General features: G+C 40.5%; 1 protein-coding gene across 1 annotated transcript; it reads left to right on the top strand.

Moving 5' to 3' along the window:
- The first annotated feature begins 1,296 nt into the window (after positions 1–1,296).
- Positions 1,297–23,373, top strand: galnt17 (polypeptide N-acetylgalactosaminyltransferase 17). Its single transcript, XM_066678062.1, has 12 exons — positions 1,297–1,652; positions 2,714–2,993; positions 11,053–11,236; positions 13,587–13,753; positions 14,935–15,109; positions 15,665–15,862; positions 17,014–17,131; positions 17,311–17,496; positions 18,945–19,082; positions 19,376–19,471; positions 20,130–20,291; positions 20,589–23,373. The coding sequence occupies exons 1-12, from the start codon at positions 1,650–1,652 to the stop codon at positions 20,733–20,735; spliced, it is 1,854 nt and encodes a 617-aa protein (XP_066534159.1). The 5' UTR covers positions 1,297–1,649; the 3' UTR covers positions 20,736–23,373.
- The last annotated feature ends 1,946 nt before the right edge of the window (positions 23,374–25,319 follow it).

Genomic DNA, 25,319 nt, shown 5'->3' on the forward strand with positions numbered 1-25,319 from the left:
TGATTTTTTTTCACACCTGTCTTACGACACGCCCCGCCCCCTGTACTAGAGAGTGGCTGTTCGTTATACTATTGGTTGACTGTTTTGTGAGTGTGACCTACTGGCCAATAAGAGCATAGCGGGCGAGGCTTCTACCTCTTAAATATGATGTTGGATCTTTTCTGCAAATTGTATTGTTCATGCTCCACACACGCACACACACACACACACACACACACACACACACACATATATATATGTGTGTGTGTGTGTGTGTGTGTTTTATGATGGTGTTGTGACACACAGCTCCTCAGGTCACTCTCTGTGAGGAGATTGGTATGTTCTCCCTCCCACAGTTCAAAAAATAAATAAATAAAACAAATAAAACATGTAGGTGGATTTGCTGTGAAAAAAAAAAAACATTCTCAGGTGTGTATGTGGGTAAGTTCAGGGTGAATGGGTTCCCTATGATACACTTATACTCTCTCCAGGTGGACTCTGGATCCTCCCTGACAAGGATGAAAGTGTTACAGAAGATGGATGAACAAAGGAATATTACATACACTTAATAATATTAACAGTAACTGCATTTAAATGTGCAGATGATGATTCCGGTCATCAATTAATTCTCATATGTTCAAAAGTGGGCAGCACGGTGGTGCAGCAGGTTAGTGTCACAGTCACACAGCTCCAGGGACCTGGACTCTGTAGGTTCAATCCCGCTTGGTGACTGTCTGTGAGGAGTTTGGTGTGTTCTCCTTGTGTCTGTGTGGGTTTTCTCCCATGGTCCAAAAACACGTGTTGGTAGGTGGATTGGTGACTCAAAAAATGTCTGTAGGTGTGAGTGAATGTGCAAGTGAGTGTTGCCCTATGAAGCACTGGCGCCCCCTCCAGGGTGTGTTCCTGCCTTGCGCCCAATGATTCCGGGTAGGCTCTGGAACCTCTGTGACCCTAAACTGGATAAGCGCTTACAGACAATGAATGACTCCACTTCCACCTCTGCCACTCGCCAGCAGCTTGAAGGCCCCTCCCTATAAGCTGATGGGATTCATTCTTTAGGTTTATGATGAAAGAAACCTTGGCTGTCTGAATTTGTCTGATTGAGACTGTTTTTGGAACACTGCAGTAACTTAAAGATTAGGGTTACACTGGAAGTGGTAAAAAAATGTACTCTCTAGTCCCCAAACTTTTGCACACAACTCTACACGCCAATCCTCGCGTTGTAGGGGCGTGGCTTGACGGAAAACCGGCGGGAAAAAAACAAGGTTTAACGAGGCAATATCAGAGGAAGAAAACGCCTCGCAGGGGGAAACATGCTCCCTCTTCTCGACGGAGGAGGACTGTGTGGACTCGTATTAAGCGTTCTCCGTTTTTCTGTGTTTATTTCTGGTGGTTGACTGATGCTGTTTCTGCAGCTGTCTGCATATTCTCCGGAACATTTCTCCCCCTCTCTGTCTCTCTTCCTCCAGCCTCCAAGCATCAGTTCCCCGCCGCCAGCAGCACCGGAGATGTGACCTCTGAGCTCCTCTCCTCCGCAGACCTCGACATTCTCCCTCCGCAGTTTGTATTTTACCTGTTTTATCATGTGAAACAAGTGTCTGGGCACCGAGGAAAGCTCAACGAGAGCCTCGTCTCATTCTAGCAGCAGAAATGCGTGTCGTCGTCACGAAATGGTAAGAAACGACAGAGGATTCATAAACTGAATGGATTAAGTCTCTGAAGTCAGGTAGGTTACTTCAGAGCTCGGCGGTATAATGAGAGAACATAACATCGCGATACATCAGGATTTGTTCGCAATACACAACATTTATAACGATATTTGGCTGTGGTTTTTATTAGCTGAGGTCTAATAAGTTATAACAAAAAGAAACCTATAGTGGCGTTTTAAGGGCAAAAATGCCAGATTCTGACAATAAAGATGTAGTCATTTGTAAATAAAAATGTAATTTGTGGAGAATAATATCAGAATGCTTTGACAATTATGACTGGAGTGAAATAAATACTATTAAAAATATAAATACAATGATATCACAGAGTTTCACATACTGTACTTTATCCAAATATTTACTCTTTCTTTGTAATGAAACATGCACTTAGCATATTAGAAAAACATTTTGTAACAGTGAAATATAATATACAAAAATACTGATAAATTACCTTCATAAGTGGTCGATTGACACATTGTTGGCATATCTGAATTTGCTGTGAAGTTTTGATGGCATTCAGCCATGAGGTAGGTCAAGTACAGATACTGGATAAAACAGTAGCCTCTTCGATGTGTCCCAAATATCTTGGACGAGGCGCCATCATTTCAGAGAACATTTCCACTGTTCTACAGACCATTTATGGGGGATTTATACCCCCAATGGATGGCATTGAGTATGGTGAGTTACAACTCATCTACTCTAGAGTGTACATACCTAATTTTTATATTTTTCTTTCATTATTCAGTGCTGCAATATTTAACCTAACAAAGCAGAACTCGTGATCCAGTAGTCTGGCAAATTACGTTCAATGTTCCATGCTGATACTTGAAAACAAAAGATGTGCTTACCTTTTTGCTTCATTCTGATTTTATCAGGAATTATAGCACTTAAATTGCAATCATAACATTGGTCTGGACAAAACTGTCCAGCTCTGTTCACATATCTCTCAACTTTAAGAGACACAAGTCCACATACACATCAACTAATAAACAAGAAATCAGAGATAATTTTCTCTTTTTTGTGTCAAGATACGTCTTATTGGGTTCCGGACACCAACATCTTTGATGGCTTTTCTGATGAGGAGATGGAAGATCTTGCTGGTGCTAAACGCCTTTGCCGTGGCAGGTTTCCTCACTTTTTGGGGCAAGTGTAATGTGCGGACGAGCAGAAGCAGTGGTCATCAGGCACCCACTGATGCGAGAGGACACATGCGTGTGAACGGATCTGCTGTGGACACTAGCATCTCTCACGAGGTCTTGCTGAAGAGATTGGGCTCTCTGGAAGATGTTGTCTACAGACAGCTTAATGGTAACTCTTTCTTTTTCCCTCTCTCTGACTGTAATTACACACATCAGCAACATGGTTAAAGCAGTCAGGCTTGAAGGAAGTAGTTGCAGGGTCTCCATTTTTCAGCTTTCTCAGTCCATCATGGACAGCGGTATATGAAAGTGTAGGTAACCCTGGTCTTTTGAAAAGAAACTGATCCCACCTCTTTAATATGACAGTTAACCTTAACTGATAAATTTGACACATTATGGGAAGTAGCCCATAAAACGTGGCGCATTTCCAGTTTCTGTCAGTGAGCAGTTAGAGGTAATTTTCTCCCCGTGTTTGTGTTGTGGGTTCGGATTCCCGCTCCGGGTGACTGTTTGTGAGGAGTGTGGTGTGTTCTCCCTGTGTCTGCGTGGGTTTCCTCCAGGTGACTTTCTGTGAGGAGTGTGGTGTGTTCTCCCTGTGTCTGCGTGGGTTTCCTCCAGGTGACTATCTGTGAGGAGTGTGGTGTGTTCTCCCCGTGTCTGCGTGGGTTTCCGCTCCGGGTGACTGTCTGTGAGGAATGTGGTGTGTTCTCCCCTTGCCTACGTGGGTTTCCGCTCCGGGTGACTGTCTGTGAAGAGTGTGGTGTGTTCTCTCTGTGTCTGCGTGGGTTTCCTCCAGGTGACTTTCTGTGAGGAGTGTGGTGTGTTCTCCCTGTGTCTGCGTGGGTTTCCTCCAGGTCACTACCTGTGAGGAGTGTGGTGTGTTCTCCCTGTGTCTGCGTGGGTTTTCTCCGGGTGACTGTCTGTGAGGAGTGTGGTGTGTTCTCCCTGTGTCTGCGTGGGTTTCCTCCAGGTGACTATCTGTGAGGAGTGTGGTGTGTTCTCCCCGTGTCTGCGTGGGTTTCCGCTCCGGGTGACTGTCTGTGAGGAGTGTGTTGTGTTCTCCCCTTGCCTGCGTGGGTTTCCGCTCCGGGTGACTGTCTGTGAAGAGTGTGGTGTGTTCTCTCTGTCTGCGTGGGTTTCCTCCGGATGACTGTCTGTGAGGAGTGTGGTTTGTTTTCCCTGTGTCTGCGTGGGTTTCCTCCAGGTGACTTTCTGTGAGGAGTGTGGTGTGTTCTCCCTGTGTCTGCGTGGGTTTCCTCCAGGTGACTATCTGTGAGGAGTGTGGTGTGTTCTCCCTGTGTCTGCGTGGGTTTTCTCCGGGTGACTGTCTGTGAGGAGTGTGGTGTGTTCTCCCTGTGTCTGCGTGGGTTTCCTCCAGGTGACTATCTGTGAGGAGTGTGGTGTGTTCTCTCTGTGTCTGCGTGGGTTTCCTCCGGGTGACTGGCTGTGAGGAGTGTGGTGTGTTCTCTCTGTGTCTGCGTGGGTTTCCTCCGGGTGACTGTCTGTGAGGAGTGTGTTGTGTTCTCCCCGTGTCTGCGTGGCTTTCCTCCGGGTGACTGTCTGTGAGGAGTGTGGAGTGTTCTCTCTGTGTCTGTGTGGGTTTCCTCCGGGTGACTGTCTGTGAGTGTGGTATGTTCTCCCTGTGTCTGCGTGGGTTTTCTCCGGGTGACTGTCTGTGAGGAGTGTGGTGTGTTCTCCCTGTGTCTGCGTGGGTTTTCTCCAGGTTACTGTCTGTGAGGAATGTGGTGTGTTCTCCCTGTGTCCGCGTGGGTTTCCACTGGGTCCTCCGGTTTCCTCCTACGGTCCAAAAACACACGTTGGTAGGTGGAGTGGTGACTAAAAAGTATCCGTAGGTGTGAGTGTGTGAGTGAATGAGTGCGTGTGTTGCCCTAAGAAGGACTCATGCTCCCTCCAGGGTGTATTCCTGCCTTGCGCACAATGATTCTGGGTAGGCTCTGAACCCGCCGCGACCCTGAACTGAATAAGTGGTTACAGACAATGAATGTCTGAATATTCTTAATAAGTAAGTTTCTGCTAAAAGTTCACTGGACTTTAAATGGGTTGAAATGCATTATTATGCTATTACTTTTATATCAGTGTCATAAAATTGTCCAAAAATGACAACAATATAATTTATTGCAAATTTATCTGGAACAATATAGAAAATATGGAAAATATAGATCACAAAATATGGCTATTGTGACAGGTAACATGACAGAGGAGAAAAAGGATAAATTCGACATTTTAGTTCAGATTGTTTTCTGTAATAAAAAAATGAGCAAACAGAATTTGTTTTATAAATATATGTAAAGCAGTTTTTTGCCCAAGAAATCGTTTTTAAAAATGCAAACATTCTCAATGCCGATCTTATGGTAACTGTTGGGGAGAATGAAGATTGGCATTTTATTCAAGAAATAATAACCTAAAAATGAAGTTTGAAAATGGCAGACAAAAAGAATTTATTAATCACTGCATTCATTATGAGTTCCAACAAGGAAGAAGGACTGAAAAAAAACACAGATTTATCCTGTTCTTGGGGATAATGTTGTACATGTAAAAAGACCCATGCATTCTTGATTTAGATGGTTAAAATTTGGTGCTTTCAATGTTAGCGTTCATGAATGTTGCCTATACATAGCATATACTTTGTTAGTACAGGCCACGCCCATAGAGGCTGAAACGGGGAGGTGAAGTCAGAAGTTTTTAGGGAGGAATTCAGGGTGGCTTATGAATGCGTCTGAAGCTGGACCCCTGTTGGATAGATGAAAACAAGTAAAGGGCAGAGAAGGGGTGGAGGTGGGAGCAGGTTTGTCTGAAGCGGAAATGAAGTGAGTTTGCAGGGTATATATTAGGGGTGCAGCAATACACAAATTTCACAATACAATATACATTGCTGTTTTTGCTCTACGATACAATACATTTTCGATAGGAGCAAGAACATGATTTTAATTTCCCTTTTATTTTTTTGGTGTAGAGGTCAAAGAGGCCAATACAATCACAACAGTATATTTGGAAAACATGACTGGTGACTTCACCTGCATGATTTCTATCTAAAAGCAGAGCTTTAAATTCCCAGTTTTTCAGCACTGACCCGCTGCCTTCAGTGCCGCAGCAAAACAACCCTCTGTAGGAGGGACTGTGACTCCATTGGCTGCTGATTGGCTAAATTAAGATGACGAACAATGAGAAGTGCATTTAGGAGCCGTGGGGTATATGCCCCTTGCTCTGGCTGAGAGAAAGTTGCATGTTTCTGTCTGAAACCATCGCCATAACAGTGTGACTTCAAAAATTGGGAATAAAACGGAATGCATCTTTTAGTGTCCAAATATGGGACGATTCTTTATTTTGCTGGATGATTGGCAACACTAATTCCAGCCCAGTCTTGCTCTCTCTGGGAAGAGAGAACTTTTTAGGAGAGATGGACTGCATACAAACAAGCGGTGTGTTTAACTTCTGACAGACAACCTCATTTTCTCAGTGTGCAATTTATCCACTTCCCTTGGTGATGGCACATCAGCACCGACATCCAAGAACTACTGAGGACGACCTGACGGAGCAACAGACATTGGACTTGAGTGGCAACAACCAGTTCTATCAGCTGTCAGAGACAACAAAAATCCAAGAGGAATCCTCTATGTCCTCTATTTCTTCCTCCACGTCACCCCACCTGAACCTCCCAGCAGCCATAGAGAAGCTGGTGAGCCAACCCTCAGCCAGCCCTCAGGTGCAGAGAAAAACCACCCCAGCTACTACTCCACCCTCATCTACAGCCACACCCCACTACAGTCCCCCAGACTGTCCCCTAAGAAAAATCACACTCCATCACCACCTTGAGAACCTCAAAGTAAGAGACAAGCTCCTCGACCCCAGTAAGGGCAGCTTCGCTCACAGCCCAACCACCAGCAGGAAAACAACACAGCTTCGTCAGCTGATAAGGGCAAGGAAAAGTGATGTCTTTCTGGTCCTGGCTGCTGCAGTGATAATGTCAGCAGTACATGTTTTCAAAACAAGCTTGGACCCTGGGTGCCTGTAATCTCTCCCATTCTAGTACTTATCAGAGAAAGAAAGAACAGGGAGTTCAGGTTAGATGTGCATGTAGCCAATCTACCGCATATAAAATGTGTGACAGTTTCTGTGGCAAAGTCCATGAGTTACAAAGTTAGCTCTTTTAAATATCAGATCTCTCACAAACAAATCAAACTTTAATGATTTTATTACAGCACATGGGCTTGATTTTATACTTTTAACTGAGACTTGGCTAAATTAATGTAGTGCTGCAACTATCTTAATGGAGTCGGCCCCTCCAAAATTTCATTTTTAAAATCTCGTGCCAGTAGAAAGGTGAATGTCGAGCTGCTCTGCTCTTCCATGGTCCTTTTTGGTGCAAGCAGTTATCATTTGATGACTTTACAACATTTGTGTACCTCTGTGCAGTTCTGAAAGGGACACCACAGACATTACTAGTAACTGTCTACAGGCCTCCGAAGTACCGTGCTAATTTTATTGATGAATTTACAGAGATGCTGTCTTTTATTTTTACTGATTTTGACCATTTTGTTATTGCTGGTGTCTTTAACATACATATTGACAATCCCAAGGACTGTTTTGCCAAGGAACTACACGCCATATTGGACTGTTTTGGCCTTTCACAGCATGTTACAGGGAGTAAACATTGTCATGGTCACACGCTGGATGTCGTTATCTCAAAGAGTCTCAACATATTGGCCACTGTGAAGGATGTCGCGTTGTCAGATCACTACTGTGTGTTCTTTGATATGTGGGCCTCAGCCATCACGGGCAGAAGGCTTTGTGTCAAGAAAAGGATTATAAAAGACTGCACAGCTACACTTTTCATGAGCAAAATGTGGACTACACCAGGTGAACAATCCAATTCTGTGGATGATCTGCTGAACAGTTTTAATTCAAAAACCATCAGTGTTATGGATGAGATTGCACCAGTTAGAGGGAAGGCTGTGTCTTGCAAACAGAAAGCACCATGGAGAAATGCTTCTTTTTATCAAATCCAAAAGAGGGAATGTTGCAATGCAGAACGAAGATGGCATAAAACAAGTCTTCATATTCACAAAGAAATCTACAAACATAGGCTACGTGAATACAACATGACAATATGCAAAACATGACAATCCTATTTCTGTAGCATCATCATCAACAACATTAACAACAGCAAAATCCTCTTCACCGTGGTCAACAGACTTACTAACTCACCCACACCAATGGCCCCTGAATCAGTATCAACTGAGGGATGTAATGAGTTTGCGTTCTTTTTTAACACTAAATTCCAGAATATCAGACAAGCAATTAGTACATCTATATGCAACAACGAGTCTGTACCCTCTACATCACCTAATAAAGACACCTTAGCTAAAATGAGTTATTAATGAAATTCTAATTGACACAGTAAGTCATCTCAAACCATCCGCTTGCAGTCTTGACACACTACCAACCAAATTTTTAAAGAGTGTGTTTCACTATATAGCACCAGACTTACTCCACATTATAAACACCTCACTCATGTCAGGGGTAATGGCACCTTTTTAGTTCTTTTCTTTTATTGTATAATTGTAAACTGATTTAATAATTTTTATCATTTAATCATTTTAATTGTTTTAATTTTATGATTTTTTTCTTGCTTTTATTTAAAATGTTTTTTTAATTTACCATTTTTTTTCTGCAAAGCACTTTGAATGGCAGGTGTATGAAAAGTCTATGGCAGGACCTGAAAAGAGGATGACCTGTAAAGTCAAAGACTGAGAGAAGTGCAGCAGCAAAAAAGGACGGGGTGGGGGGGCACCTGAAAAGAGCGCATGAGCTAGAAATCTGGTGAGTGTGAACAGCACATCAACAGTGGGGAGGATCCAGGACAATGATCCACAGCAGCATCTGAAAAAAGAAAGCATGAACTGGAAGCTGGAGGTTGGGAGAAGCACAGTAGCAGAAGGGTCAGGATGAGGGTCCGTAATGGCACCTGAAAAGAGAACGTGAGGGTTGTAAAATTAGAGGCTGAGTATGGCACGGCTGGTAGGATGAGGGCAGGAGGCAGGCCTGCAGCAGCACCTGTGCAAGCTGGAAAGTTTGTGGCATGGAGTGGCAGCTTCTGCAGGAGGAGAGGGTTCGATGATAAAGGGAGGGGTGGCATAATAAGATGAGAGCAAATCATCATCAAGGAAGTCATGCAGTGAGAGTTCTGGGCAGGAGGCAGGCCCACAGAAGCACCTGTGTAGGGATGCAAGCTAGAAAGCTTGAGGCATGGAGCGGCGGCTGTCACGGGGTAGAGAGTGGGATGATAAAGGGGGTGGGTGGGGGGGTGGGATGATAAAGGGGGTGGGTGGGGGGGTTGGGATGATAAAGGGGGTGGGTGGGGGTGTTGGGATGATATAGGGAGGGGGTTGGGATGATGAGTAGAGACAGATAGAGAGAGGAGGATAAAGGGAGAGGTTGAGATGATAAAGGGAGGGGTAGGATGATAAGTAGAGAAAGATAGAGAGAGGAGGATATAGGGAGTGGTTGGAATGAGAAGAGGCAGAAGAGAGGAGGAAGGTGGGATAGGAGAGAAGAGAACAAGAGGAGCTCTGTCTAAATGGATGCAATGCTGTCAATCAAGGCCGTTTTCTGAGGGAAGGAGGCGCTGATTCAAAATGAAAGCTTAAACATGTTGCCTGTTTCTGTTTCAATATTTTCAAATGCAGTTATCTTGTTGAGCACTGTAGGTGAACTAGTGCCCTGGTAATGTGCAGAAATATTGCAGATTACAAGCCACTTTCTAATTCACCTTAGGTTAAAATATGAATTTCAAAAGAAGCCCTCTAAGGCGAGACAGCAAGGACAATAAGACATTGAGGCTAATGCCATCCAGCTCAGTCACAACCAGGAAGATTAATAGGAAGATGAGGAATGCTCAAGCAGGGAGTGTTGAGTTGGAAGTGTGGATGTCATGACGTCATTACATTGCTGCGCAGGGGCTCTGTACACTTGCAATGGGGTTTCACTCATTAGCTGAATGAGGAAGGGGACACCATTGTTTCTGAGCATGTTACTGGAACACAGAGGCTGTTCAGCCGGAGAGGAGAAAATGGGAGGCTTGAGGCCATGTGCCGTTTGCGGACGTAGAGGCAGGGTTTCACGCATGTCACTGCGAGAGGTGAAACAGGAGAACAGTCAGTGTGGGAGCAGGTGCGCTTAAAAGTTTTAGCAGTGGGAGCAGTAGGGAGGTAGGCATAACAACGGCTGATCGCGTTCCCCAAACACGAGGCAGTCCCATAGCTGTTTCACTGGAAAAAGAAGAAATGGGAGGCTCAAGGCTGCACCTGTTTTCTGTTGAGTTGTGCTACCTTGTTGAAATGTGCTTCGCACATTCTCAGACCCAAAATTATAATCTTTTCATTTGTTTTTCCCTGTTAAATCCATTTTTTATACACATTCTTAGTTTACTAAGATTTTGCTTGAGTGTACCAAAACTGTACACCATAAATTAAATCTAAAAAAAATATATTTTTTTAAATAAAACCATTTCTTTTCACCGTAATAATCTTATAATTTCTTTAATAAGGGGATTTGGGTGGTGCATATCTCCTGCTTATACTTCTGTAGGCAGCATTTTCTGATAAACTACATTTATCTCACCTACTGTGTTATTTAAACAACTGTACGTATGAAAGTACTGTATGGCAGCACATTTCAACAAAGTAGCGCAACTCAGGAGGCCGTTTGCAGTGAGAAGAGAAGCAGGAGTGAGCAGAGGCCGCGCACGGATCTGGAGCCGGAAAGACCGGAACACGCCACCGAGTTTAGAGCAATCGGAGCGGGAAGCAGGCACAACAACAGCCGAATGCAGCCCCAAATGCCAGGCGTTCCTATAGCTGTTCAGCTGGAGAAGGGGGAAATAGGAGGCTCGGTGGGCTTGGTACAGCAAGCCAAATGCTGCACGTTTATCTGACACGGAAATTATGTGTGTTTGCAGGGTATAGGGCTATAAAATCAGCACAAGGGGTGCATAACATTCACATACCACTCCAACACAGTTTGGGGTTCCCCTGCTCAAACACATCTACTACACCTACTGAATGGAACCAGGTGAATTGAGTATGGAAACTGTGTAATGAGAAAAGCTATACATTAACTGGACATCCAGCTACTCTTGTTTATGATTAATTTTGTGAATTTTGATGAGTTTGGAGAAGGAGATTAGGTTCTCTCCATGTGTTCAATAGGTTTGTCCAAGTCTCTTGGACTTATTGAGGGCTTCGGAGGCAGGGGCAAAGGTGGCCTGCCTGCCACACTGAACCCTGCAGAGGAAAAGGAAGCCAAATATCTACGGGAGAAATATGGCTACAATGCATTCCTGAGCGACAGGATATCTCTGGACAGGTCTATCCCGGATTATCGCCCCAGCAAGTGAGTGTTCCTGCATGTAAAAGACCAAAGTTTGTATTTGCTGACCACTTGTAACTTAACATTCACTCACAATACTAAACTGAGATGGATAACGCTAGTCAGTGCTGCTACTGATTTACATTAGTGATGTTTATGGTCAATTAAAAATGTTGCCTTCATTCTGGTATCAGAAGATATGTGCTCACATTGACAAAGGCATTTCGTGCACATTAAGCTTTTACATCCCATTTGGGATTGGAGGAGTTTATCAGGGGAACGTCTGTAATTAAACATTTTTCACATCTCCCTTATGATAAAACCCATGCACTTGGACAGCATTAAAATTACAACAGGGAGAGCGAGTTCCCCAAAATAATGCTCCAGTCCCATCGACTTTATTGCCAGGGACAGGTTGTTTACAATGCCATGGGTACCATGGGTGACACTCCCTCGCAGTTCTGAGTAGGATAAATAGCCTATATATTGATTATAACATGGGTAAAGACTTATTCAATTGTACATCATTATTATATAATAAAAATAAGCTTTGGCTTATTTTGCCTATCCTTTTTAACTAGTCCTTTTTAACAATACAGTCATGTTCACTGAAAGAAAAACATATCATACATATAAAAATTATTTCTCATCTTTAAGTGTCTATAAGTGTCTACTCCTTTATTTTTAAAAATTCTTTTAAATTGCAAAGTGAGCTACACATTGTTATTTCCTTATCACAGCTATTCCACCAGTTTACCCCTTTGACAGATATAAATCTACTTTTTATATTAGTCCTTACTCTTATTTTTTTAAACATACCTGTAATAATCACATAATCACTCTTTAAAATAATTGTCTGTTGTTACACTTATATAGCGCCTTTCTAGATACCCAAGGACGCTTTACAATCCACACTGCTCAGAACGCACAGAACACTCAATCCACACACTGGCAAGAAGTGGCAGCCAAACGCGCACAGCGTACTCTCGACCATGAACGACCGTCCACCTGGAGGACTGCATCGGGCACTAGGATTTCACCCAGGACAGAGTGCCAATCCATATATGGGCGCACACACATTCACTCACACATACAAACTCATTCACTCACACAACAGGACAGTTAGACACAGGATTGTGACTTCATAGACTTAATAAGGAGAATAAAGCCACGGTTGTTGGTATACCTGCCTCAGCACTGCAGAAACTGTAACTTTTGATTTCAGGTCAGTTCTGTAAAAATTAATTACACTCTGCAGCTCTAGGGGAGCACAGGAGCAAAATATCAAATCTTACCTAGTGTACCTTTAAATTAAGAGTAATTTAGCTTTATTGCACAGCCATGCTATTCTTTATCAGGTAACATCATTAATCGCTGTTTGGTTTTGCACTTGTTGTGTTTTTCTTGTATTTCTTCCTTTCTAGGTTTAAGCATTTACTTCTGTATCTAATAGTGTCTTAGAATTGGAGTATTTTGAACTTATTTGTACTGGAGAGTTCTTTGTCAATATAGGCAAGGCACATTTTATGTCATTCTGCATAGGTGTCTGCAAAATGCAGTAAAGGTTAATGATAATTCAAGCTGGTATTTTATATAGATAGTCAATACTGTACTCCTGTAAATCAGATTATGTAGGCAACAATGTGCTACTGCACTAAAATCTCTATATAATCCATCTGTGGACGGGAGCCCAAGAGAGCAGGACTGACCTCTTACACTTTTGACTGGAAGGATACCTTTTCCTCTTGCCATCACTCATCATGATGCAGATAACAAAACTTGTAAAAGTAACTCTAATAAAAATGGATTTAGTCCCAATTTCTCTTGCAACTCCTGGCATGGAAAATACCAAATATCTGCATTGGCCTACAGGTCTTATATAATATTTATACATTTTCTTGTACACAAAGACAGTACAAGAAGTACAGTCCCTTCAATAAAGGGAGTTAAATTTTTGCCCATTTATCAATCCCGGAATGCTTTGCTGAATTCTCACGTGGCACATGCCCCAGATAATATGTGTTTTTCCTCATATATAAGCCAGACATCTCCTGCGGTGTCTTTGGCATGTCTGAGCCTCATAGCCAGGCTGAGAGGGCTAACACAAATCCCTGCACAGGGGTGGTCACTGACAACACAGACCAAAACAAGCGCTCTTCAGGCAGCGTATATAAATAGACTTTACAACACCCCCTCTATAACTTTGGCAATTGTTAGCGCAAAAGTGTGTGATCCAACAGAGCAGGAGAGGGTTTCTTTTTCCCTTTGTTACCACAAGAAAGGCTTTCTGATACTCTCCAGCACTGTCTCTACAGTTTGTGATGCTATTGTTATAATGAAGCAAGTCTTTTTGGGGTGGGGTGTGTTCCTCTAGGTGTAAAAAGGTGTTGTATCCCAGAGACCTGCCGCAGATCTCCCTTATCTTCATCTTTGTCAATGAGGCACTATCGGTCATTTTGCGCTCTGTCCACTCAGCTGTCAATCACACTCCAGCCCACCTCCTGAAAGAGATTATCCTGGTGGATGACAACAGTGATGATGGTGAGAGCATTTCTGTGAAAGAGAGTGATAATGATAAGCAGATTATAATGATAAGCAATGATTATCAATGATTGATCACTGATAATAGTGAAAACATTTAAACACAAATTGTTTATTCTTTACTTGGCACTATTGAAAATGCAGATTCTAAATATTCAGTTGATACCATCTCAGAGATGAAAAGTTGTAATGTTTACAATATTAGTTTGCTGAAATAAAACGATTGCCATGGTTTTGTTTAACATCATCTTAGTTTAATCCATTACATCTGGATTGAAATTTTGTTATATAGAAATTATTATTGGATAATTGGATACTGATGGTTTTTATAAGTAAAAACTAATACATTTTAGATGTTTAAATTTACAATAATATATAATAAAACCCTAACAAGTTTTAAAATAAAATTCTCTGCTCAACTTGGTGAACACAGCTCTACCAATATCTTATGAAATCATCATTATTAATTGGGAGCCTGTTCCTCTGTGCTTGAGGAACATTCTTTCAATAAGATCTTCTCTACAAACATCTGGACATATAATGTACCTGGTTTACATAGTTATGCTGTGTCTCCTTCTGTTAGATGGGGCATGGAAGGTATGAGATTTTCTTTTACTATTAGCCTCAATGAGACCTAGCCCACCAGTGCATTTTTCTTTACTTTCAATGTCAAGGCTGATAACTGGGAGAGGTGTCTTTGTTGTTCGCTGCTCTTGTTGTGAATAGCAGTGTCCATGTCTAATCCATCACACTGCAAGCACTAGTCTTCCTTCGAGAGACAGTTCCATTTCCAGCACTCTCTAGGCATGAGCCAGTGGCAGAGGGCCAACAATCCATCAAAGTGTGGAGAAGCAATTGCTTTTGTTGAGATGAGCCGGCCAGCAAACAAGCAAAAACAGGCCTCTCTGCCCTCATAATGCCAGCCATGCATGGAGAGTGGGACTAACACTCAGCCTGGAGAAGGTGGCCTGATGCAAAAGAAACAAACCACAAACCTTTTCTGAGGAAAGTCTTTTCTGATGGGGGAGGTGCATATCCCTTCAGCACAGATCAAAGTGCTGGAAAAATGGCAGCAAGAAACCTGTTCCCTCTGGTGTAGCTTAAGCAGAGAATTCTCATGGCATGAATAGGAATTTACCTTCTGTTTTCCTTCTGATTCTGTTTGTGTGTGTGTGTGACAGAACAACTGAAGGCGCCGCTGGAAGAGTATGTCAACAAACGCTACCCTGGTCTTGTCAAAATTGTGCGCAATCAGAAGAGGGAGGGCCTGATCCGTGCTCGTATTGAGGGCTGGAAGGTGGCCACAGGAGAGGTGACAGGCTTTTTCGATGCCCATGTGGAGTTCACCCCTGCCTGGTAAGAAGCTTTAGTAGCAGAAGCTCTCTGAACTTTTCCCACAGGCTCTGGAGACTCTACGTCTTTGTGTACATGTTAACTTATTACCTGAAGGAAACCAAGAAAATTGTTTAAAGGCCCACAGCAAGGAAAATATAAGTGTTGGGTTTGCTATGTAAACACAAGCAATAAAATATTTTCTTCTATTCTGTATCTGAAATCTAAGCTGCAGAAAATAGACTGGTTGCTTTGCTGGTTGCTAAAGTGACAGAAGAAGAAGAGTATAAAGCAAACAAGGTTTTGCTTTTGCATGAATTTAGAATGGAAATCCACCTGATTTAACTGGTTGAGAAGCCAAACCAAGTAATAGAAAGCAACTACAAATTCTTGAATTTAATGCATAAAAAATGCTTGCTACCCACATACACAGCTTTAAACATTCTTTTCCCATGTCATGAGCCCTCCTAACACGCTGTTCTCATAATCAGCAGAGGTGGTTAGAGGGGTCAATTTTATGATTCTAGTGAAAAGAGTGAGCTAATAATCGCTGCTGTCTCACTCTCTCTCTTACACGAGGGCTGAACCAGTTCTGTCCAGGATCAAGGAGGACCCCAAGAGGATCATCCTGCCCTCAATAGACAACATTAAAGATGACACCTTTGAGCTGGAGCGCTATGAGAATTCGGGTCATGGTTTCAACTGGGAGCTGTGGTGTATGTACATCAGTCCTCCCAAACAGTGGTGGGATGAAGGAGACACCTCTGCCCCCATCAGGTACAAATCCAGGAAAATCTCCAAGACCAGACACCCAGGATTTGGAGAAAATATGGTGTCTTTAAAAACATTTAAAATATGTAGCAATATGTATTTATTTTTATGAGGATTTGATGGCAATCACCCACGAGATTAGTTAAATCAGGTACTGATGTTGGAAGACTGAATTAAAAAAAGTGACCCAAAGTCATCCCAAAGAGCTTGATCACTTCAGAAAACACAGTTACACCAGAGCAATTTATTTCATGCTTTCAGATTAATTCTTTAAGCTGTGCAGCCTAAAGTAGCTGGATTCACTTATAAGGAGTTTCTCCAAAATAATGAACAGATAGCGTAAAACATAAACTCGACAGATTGTTAGGAGGCTACTCTGGTCACTGCTGATTAATTAGTCTAAAACAAGCTTGATATATTAACGGGAGTGATTTATGGGTTTCAACATGAAATTCTTTTTATTTTTTTTGCATGTATTATTAGCAGTATTAATTGCAACCACCCCATGACAATCCACACTGTATGATAAAAGTTCAGAAGGGAATATTGATTTATACAAATAAACATAATCTACCCCCAACCCCCCAGCGCCCCCCCCACTCTTCCCCCCTCTAAAGATATGAAATGCAGGACTGTCTCTGGCATCACAAAAAAAAGTTTGACTAAATGTCTTGAGTGTACAGCTTGCTGATTCTTAATTTATTTTTCTCCCAGTGGTTTTAATACAGAGTAATTTCTGAAGCTTTAATCTAAGGCTGGCCAATATAAATTTAATTATCACTTTATTTCTTCATAAAAAATTCAGGGGAATTACATAATTAGTAATTAAATGACTTTTCCCCATATACAATGACATCAAAGCAGACAAGTGGAATATTTAGATAAATATTGCTTGGTTATACTAATAGTCCCCAAACATGCTGTATGATGGTTTGGCAATTTTATTCATCATTTAAATATTTCTTACTCAGTTAAAGTTTTATTTAGAATTATCAGATAGCTCTCAGTAACCCCAACCCCCTTAAATATAAAATAGTTCTGAAGTGTAACAATCACATTTTTCTTCTGTACAATGGCTTGTAGTGTACACTCGTTTGTAATAGTGTAAGAAAATATACCAGAACATGGATATTAATAGTGAAATCTGTGTATTTCAGGACGCCTGCAATGATAGGCTGCTCATTTGTGGCCAACCGGGAGTACTTTGGAGAGTTGGGGCTGTTGGACTCAGGGATGGATGTGTATGGTGGAGAGAATATAGAGCTTGGAATCAGGGTTAGTGTGCCGACCACGTCTCTCTGTTTTATGTAGAGCACTGACTACTGCTGCCAAGCTTTAAAATCCAAGTTGCATCCGTTTGGCAGAACACAAAGAACGGAACAGCATGGGACATGACTAATAGTTTGTGTGTCTTTGTGCATGCATGTGTGTGTTTGTGTGTATATGAATGCAAGGTTTGGCTGTGTGGAGGCAGTATGGAGGTCCTGCCTTGCTCCAGGGTGGCCCACATTGCCAGGACAAAAAAGCCCTACCACAGCAATATCGCCTTCCACACCAGGCGCAATGCACTGCGAGTAGCGGAGGTTTGGATGGACGAGTACAAGTCCAATGTGTACCTAGCCTGGAACATTCCAATGGAGGTGAGGAAAACAACAAACACTGTGTCAAGGCAGTGGTGGGAAGATTATATTTTATAATTTTTATGATAAATTGAAGGGATGTACCAAAATTTCAGCTGCTGAAAAAATAAAATGACTGACAGTGGTCTGTTATCGCATTTTCAGTTCTGAAACACTGAACAAATCAAACAGGCCTAAATGGGGATTATAAATAGTTTGAGCCCTAGTTCTCCTGAATCCTGCACATTATATAATAAATGTTCAGAATGATACAGAGTACTGTGCAAACGTTTTAGGCACATGCAGAAAATGTTGAAACTTATAGATGACTTTAAAAATAATGGAACTAATTTTTTATTACTTGAAAGATAAAGAAAACAATGCGCAGTAAACATTAATACACGAAAGAAAGTCAGTATTATAATGTGACAACAATTTGCTTTTTTTTTCTTAAATATTAATCCTAGGTATAGTTTAAACAGTTTTATACAGAAATTAGATGGTAGTTTTACTGAGTGTCTTGGAGAATCTGCCACAGTTCTTTTAAGAAGTTGGATTGTCACATTTCTTTTTTCAAAACTCAGGAACCTTCATTATGTTTTATTTTTAATTGAACGTAACTTCTTTTTTAATAAGTTTCATTATTTATAGACATACAATTATTATTATTATTATTATTATTATTATTATTGGTAAAGTAAATATAAAATGTTTAATACTCAATAATGCAGAATTCATAAAATAAATATCTATAACAGAATTTTTACTCAAAAAAATAGGGTACCTAAAACGTTTGCACAGTACTGTATGTTAATGTGGAAGATCAAGAAGAGCAACAACCTAAGTGTTTATGTTAGGTTTGATATCATTTAGAAATCAGACATCTCCTTTAATTATACAGAAAGCAAAGTCCTCACAAGAAAGTCTTTCACATGCCCAGCATCCATGGCATCAGTATTCTGGATTTTCATAATGATTAAAAAAATAAAAACACCAACTATAGTGTTAGTGTAGTGCAAAGTATAGTGAAGCTTAATTTGGCTTTGAGTTCACTCACTATTTACATATAACTTATTTCCAGAAAATTGAAGTAAGATTAATTTTAAATAGAATGAGTTGCTTTGTTGCTTTTTTATAATATTTTAGATTTATTTTATTGTTTGAATTTGCTCAATGGTTTCTAAATTTCCAGGTTTAATCCATATTTCTGAATGAGTCATTTTTATTTAAATTTTTGTTTAAGGTCATCTGTATTAAAATGATATGTTACATTGAACTTCGGTACATTGTGGATACTGTCAGAACGTATATGATAATACACTGTAGTTAGATTTTAAATGATACTCCTGTAGTACATACATTTCTTTATATAATATATGTAACATACCACCCTCCCCTACTACAATATCCATCTGAATATTTACAGTATGTTTATTACTACAGTCCATATTTTCTTTCTTTGTGTGTAGAACCATGGCATTGATTATGGCGACATATCAGAACGTGTGGCACTAAGGAAAAACCTCCAGTGTAAGAAGTTTGAGTGGTACCTGGACAACATCTACCCTGAGATGAGGAGATACAACAGCACTCTATTTTACGGAGAAGTGAGTCAGACACAAAACAGCTCAGCATGTGGTTTTTAATTATTGAGCTGTCACACTTCAGGATAGAGATCTTAGGGAAGCAACAATAATTAATTGGGCATATGGTTTTACAGAAGCCTTTTTGTTTTTTTTGTTGTTGTTTTTTTGGACCGTGTCAGCCTGCCTGGGGAAAAATTAAAAAGAACAACACTCAGATGATGTTAAGAGTCCTGGGGGATTAATAGGCTTCCTAGCAGAAATAACACTCAACCTGTGTGCTCACTTACTCATGTGTGTCTCTATCTGTGCGGCAGATTCGCAACATCAATGTGACCCATCTGTGTGTGGACCAGGGCGTGAAGGAGAATCACACAGCAACCCTGCACCCCTGTCATGGCTGGGGCCCTCAGGTAACCTCACACTTTCACTACACTGCTCCAAACAAACCCCCTCTCTCCCTCTCGCTGCAGTCGGAAAAATGGGTTACGCCTGTGGGGACTTTCCTTCATGACACAATTTTTTGGCGCATTCTTTTTATCAGCGGTAGCTAAGCAACAAAATATCAAAATGGTCAGGAGAAGAACAAAAGATCCTCGTTTCTCCGTTTAGAATTTTAATATTCAGCTGAGACTGGATTCTAGTACTGTATCGTTTGACATGGATATGCTTGTGTAAGACACTCTGAGATCAGGAGCTTAAACCAGGGTTTCTCCATCCTCAAACCAAAGCTACACAGCTTTTTTGTGTGTGTTTTTCCTTTTGTTTCATACATGATTACATTTTAGAGCACACTTAAATTAAAAAAAATAAAGTCCTTTGTTTAGGGCGTAAAGAACTTCAGCTTTCAGGTTTTGGTTGCAGAATATATGATCTGGAACCTGACTTTCAATTACAGTCTAAACAAGTCTATTTCATCGTAATCTTGTTTTATTAAATAAATAAATAAATAGATAGATAAGGTAAAATAAGAAAATTCCAAAATTACCAAAGGTACCTCAGGACTGGGATTGAGAACCACAGCTTTAGTGTTAGAACAGAGTAATTTCTCTAACACTGTTTATTTTGTAGCTGGGTCGATACACTAAGGAGGGCTACCTGTTCCTTGGGGCACTGGGCAGCACCGGGGAGGACACGCGCTGCGTGGTTGACGACAGAGTCAGCAGCTTCCCTCAGCTCGTCAACTGCGAGAAGGTGTCCAATCTACTCCAGAAAACATGGAACTTTGCACAGGTAATGAAAGACATTTTACAAAAATGCACATTACTCTCATTGGAGTCCTGGAAATCAGTGTTTCAAAGCATGTTCCTTAGCTGCATGAGCTGTGTTATGTGTAGAAGCTGGACTGACTGCAGGAGCAATGGTCACTGCTGGACTGAGGGTGTTTGGAATCATTCACCACATTATTTATTATGGTTTTCTTCAATAATAATAATGTCTTATTCTGTATTTTACATTTTCTGGGAAACACAAGAAATGAATGATTTTACACTTAGTAAGACCTGATAATGAAAAGACTCTAACTTGCAGAATGAAGCTATCGTGAACCGTGCCACAGGGCGCTGTCTAGAGGTGGTGCAGGCCAACGTGTACTTCGGCTACGCACTGGTTCTACGACCATGCACAGGTCAGAGGTGGAACATTAGGAACACAATGAGGCAGCACAGGGGACAGTGAGTCAGCACCAATCACAAAAGAACGACACATACGGGAAGACGGGAGTCCTGCCGGGAACTGTCCGGATTACTTGAAAACGAGTCCATTTTGTGGATCAGCGCGCTGCTCTGTGTTCTGGACTCCAGTGGAGCAGAGCTGATTCGGAATGAGTTGGTCTGGGCAGAGGAGAGTGCATGAAGCATTGCTCTGGAGGATGCGAGGAGTGCTCCACACACGGCCCTCTGCCAAACCAGTTATGACTGCCCCAAACCAAAACAAGACAGTTCTGTGCTTTTCAAAAGGAAAACTCTACTGCAGATTTCTGTCATATACAGTTGTATGCAAAAGTTTGGGTACCCCTGGTTTTTGTTTGTTTGTTTGTTTTTTCTGTGTGAAATATTCTACCATGAAATTATTCCATGCCTTTTCAGATACGTTTGCACACAACTAATATTTATTTGCTTAATACAACATACTGGAAATCACTAAATGTAACATGTGGCATGTACATACAGCTGTATACTCTTTCTGTCAGTATACTGCAAGACCCTCTTTGACTGAACTCACATCTCTTGTTGCCAGTGTTTCTCTTCTTGATTTTTTTCCTACCTTTCCTAGCAAAACATTAGAAGTTCAGAAAAATACATATTCAAGGTCATCTTGCAAAGCACATCATATTTTGAAAGCTACAGACAGATTTTCAAATTATTCTACAAAGGCCAATTCTTAATCTTTAGTTTTTTGACAGAATTCAAGGTTGGTTTTGATGTATGTATTTGGATCATTGTCTAATATCCAACTTCTTGTTCTGTTTTATTAGTGACTTTGACTTTGGAGTTTACTTTCTTCAACTCCATCCCCACATTTATTTGGCTTCTGGCCACCACCCAATTCCAAAGCATAATTGATAAACCCCACCCTTAACCTTTTTAGCCAAAGTATTACATTTCAAAGCACTTGCCTTTGCATACAGACTACACGCAGGCTGTGATTTTTGTGATGAGGTTGCAGGTAAAGTTGTCTCACAGCACTGCACAGTGAGCCAGGGAATTTTTTATTATTACTATTTTATTTATTTATTTATTTTGCAAGGAAATTCTTCCAATTTTGTAGTCTTTTTTTGTCATTTGCAATGATGTGGGGGTTTTGCTTTGCAAAAGAGAAATCATTTATCTTTAGTTTAAATATCCAGTCAGATGCATGATGAAACTCCCTGAAAGGTTTGAAGGGTCACAGTTTTTTATGCTGTAAAGGATTAAATAAACTAGAGATTTTATAGGATTTTTGTATATGCCACACATTTTTTAGATTAATTCTAATATAAAGTTGAGTAAAAAATAGGTAATTCTTCTAAATTTAAAGTTTGTAGAAACATGTCGTTTTGAAGTTTGTTCCATTCAGGTGTTCACTTCTTCAACAAAAAGTCATTTGACCAGTGTTTCCCAAACTTTAACACGCGACTGTATAGGGCACATCAATCACCGCTGAGAGAAGGGGGAGAGCCATGTTCGATGCAAAATCCAATGGTTCACACTGCGTATGGTGCTGCTAAGTGACTCTGGAACAGAATGCTGGCTTCATACTGGCTAATGATTCATGATACGATTGAATAGTAATGCTTTCTGTGGGCAGATTTTGTGTGAATCATTTACAGGATTTTTTTTTTTTTGCATTGTAAATGGCCTCCATCTTGTATTTAAATTTAAATATGTTGATTATTTTGGAAGCCCGTGGCTCCTTTAGGCTGTTCAAAGAATTCTATGTTGGAAATCATTCATCATTCCAGGAGAAGATACTTATTCATAGGTATTTATAATGGTGAATGTGTAGATTAATATTTTTAAATTTTAAATGTTGTGGATGTTTTTCTTTACAAAAAAGGCCATGGATAAAACATGTTCTTAAGGTTCTTATTTATTACATTTTCTATATGTAAAGTAGCACTTGGTAGCATGATCTGTTGATATGCACATGGGAAATAACTGTACAGTAAAGACCTGCGTCCTGAATTATCTGATTGTTAAAGGAACACTAGGTAAGATTAGATCTTTTTTGCTCTGGGGCTCCCCCTATTGTTATAGAGTGTAATTCACTTTTACAGCACAGTCCTGAAATTAACAGAGAGGGTGGGTTGTTGTACCATCCTCCTCCAAAAGTTACATAGTGCAGTTTCTGCAGTGCTGAGCCCAGAGTAGCAACAGCAGAGGCTCTATTCTCCCTGTTACAGGACAGTGAAGAATCACAATGATTTTGAAGCTGTGATTTTAATGTAAAAAATATACTACTTAGTGTTGCTTTAAATTGTTTTAATATTTCTCTGGGCCACTCTAAAGACAAACGCAGGCCAGAAAACTGCTGTAATGAAGATATATTATGAAAGATATTTTTGAACTTTAGAGTGAGTGTTATAAGGTGTGTGTAAATGAATGATGTACTGTAAACGTTACTACAGATTTTACTGCTGTTGCTCATGTTCAAAGGCTTTGATGATGGAAATTCCTCATACCGTCTTCCATTTTAAGATTCTCTGGTTTCAATAAAACTATGAACTTCACTGCTAGTGAAGGCTAATTGAACATATGCAAATACTTAATAATGAACATGCATAATTGAAACACACATATTTAGACACCTGCTCATCCAAGAGTTTGTCTGAAATAAAGGGAATTCATTGATAGATTGTCCCTCTTCTCTGCAATAACAGCATACATGTTGCAAGATTTCTACAAGGATTTGATTGCATTCAGTTCCAAGAACATTAGTGAAATCAGAGACTGATGTTGGATGATTTATTAGGATTTTATCCTCTAATAGCTTTTCTGACATTCACCAAGAAGAGTAGAGATGAATTGGAAAAGGTCTCGACTTGTGTGTGTGTGTGTGTGTTTCAGTTGTGAGAGGGAAATGTGTGTACTGGGAGTTTTGGTCTCTGATGATTAAGAGTGTGAAGGCAGCACAGTGTTCCTGTGATGCTGACAGTGAGGAGGAGGAGGAGGAGGAGATTGGAGCAGCAGAGCACCCACCCACTCCCCCCATCACAATCCTTCCTTCAGTCATGCTAAAAATCAGCTAGGGTACGAGGCCATGGCCTGTGCATGTTAATGAAGCTGCTCTCAGTCTTCACTGTTGCAGGATCTGAACCAGCTCCACACACTTGCAAGGGGCACCCGTTCTTTAATATTCCATCAGACATGCGTGGATGTCTTCTATTATAGAATCCCAAAAGTTAGATAGATAAATCAAAATCACAAAAGACTTTTTGACAAGACAGCACTGCACTGGTACCTATTGGTAACGTTTAGAACTGTTAAATTTCCTCTGCATGCAAACAGGATAAACAGAATACTGCAGCACTTAGGGTTACTGAAAATAATCAATTTAAAGGGAAGTATCTGAATGCGCATGATATATAAATTTACTACTGGTGACCAGGTTTACATACTTATAAAAGTCTGACACAATTGTCTTAAGAGTATATATATATATATATATATATATATATATATTTAATTATAGGATGAGATATACATTTGTGTGTTCTCCCCATGTCCTCATGGGTTACCTCTGGGTGCTACAGTTACCTCCCACAGTCCAAAAACACGTTGGTAGGTGGACTGGCTGCTCAAAAGTGTCCATTCGTGTGTCCCCCCTTGAGCCCAGTAATTCCATGTAGGCTCCGGACCCACCATGACCCTGAACTAGATTAAACAGTTACAGAATATGAATGAATGAATGAATGAATGAATGGACATCTGTAAAACTAATTTCATTATCCTCAGCCTCAGGCTAAAACTTAAAAGAATGTATTTTTGTGATCATTTCAATGTATTGATGTTGATATTTACAATCATTCTGATCTATGGTTAATTATTAAATTATATTATGTTTCTTTAATATATATATATATATATGTTTATGTAAGAAGTAACCATAGTTCAGAATGATTGTAAATATATATATAAATTTAACATGCAAGTTTGACATGGCAATGGAATTTTTACATGCAATTAAAGGACTGGTGCCCTCTCCAGGGTGTGTTCCTGCCTTGCGCCCAGTGATTCTAGGTAGGCTCCGGACGCACCGCGACCCTGACCTGGATAAGCAATTTCAGACAATGAATGAATGAAACAATTACAATGACACATTTGAAAGACTGGATCATATGTCTTCAGTCTTGTAAAGAATTCTAGGAGATATGCAAATGATACATGAGATAGAGACTGTATAGAGTCAGTCAACAAACCATCTAGAGCATATCTACTAAACATATATAACTTCAGACCGGGCTATCCAAATGAATTGTTATCTATAGAGTCATTCACATGTTGTTGTGAATCAATTGATTCAACTGATTCATGACTGTCTCCTGACAGGTTGTTGATTTTATAGATATATGTTGATTGTAGAGGGTCTAATAGCAGACTATCCAAATAAAGTGTCACCAAATTAGCAGCTAGTCCATTTGATATTGTAATGGTATTATTACTAATAAAGGAAAGGATTTAGAATGTGTCATAAACGAATATGAATCACAATAATATTGTTTATGATCCTATAATTGCTGATGATTAATTACTACCCAAGCTCACTTACACAGAATATACA

This window comes from Hoplias malabaricus, chromosome 1 (assembly GCF_029633855.1).
Source record: "Hoplias malabaricus isolate fHopMal1 chromosome 1, fHopMal1.hap1, whole genome shotgun sequence".
NCBI classification, from domain to species: Eukaryota; Metazoa; Chordata; class Actinopteri; order Characiformes; family Erythrinidae; genus Hoplias; species Hoplias malabaricus.

What these genes read in the sequence shown, in the direction of transcription:
- galnt17 (XM_066678062.1), top strand. An exon ending in GGATGACAACAGTGATGATG is followed by an intron (nt 13,754 to 14,934) that starts GTGAGAGCATTT and finishes TGTGTGTGACAG; the next exon opens with AACAACTGAAGGCGCCGCTG. An exon ending in GACACCTCTGCCCCCATCAG is followed by an intron (nt 15,863 to 17,013) that starts GTACAAATCCAG and finishes TGTGTATTTCAG; the next exon opens with GACGCCTGCAATGATAGGCT.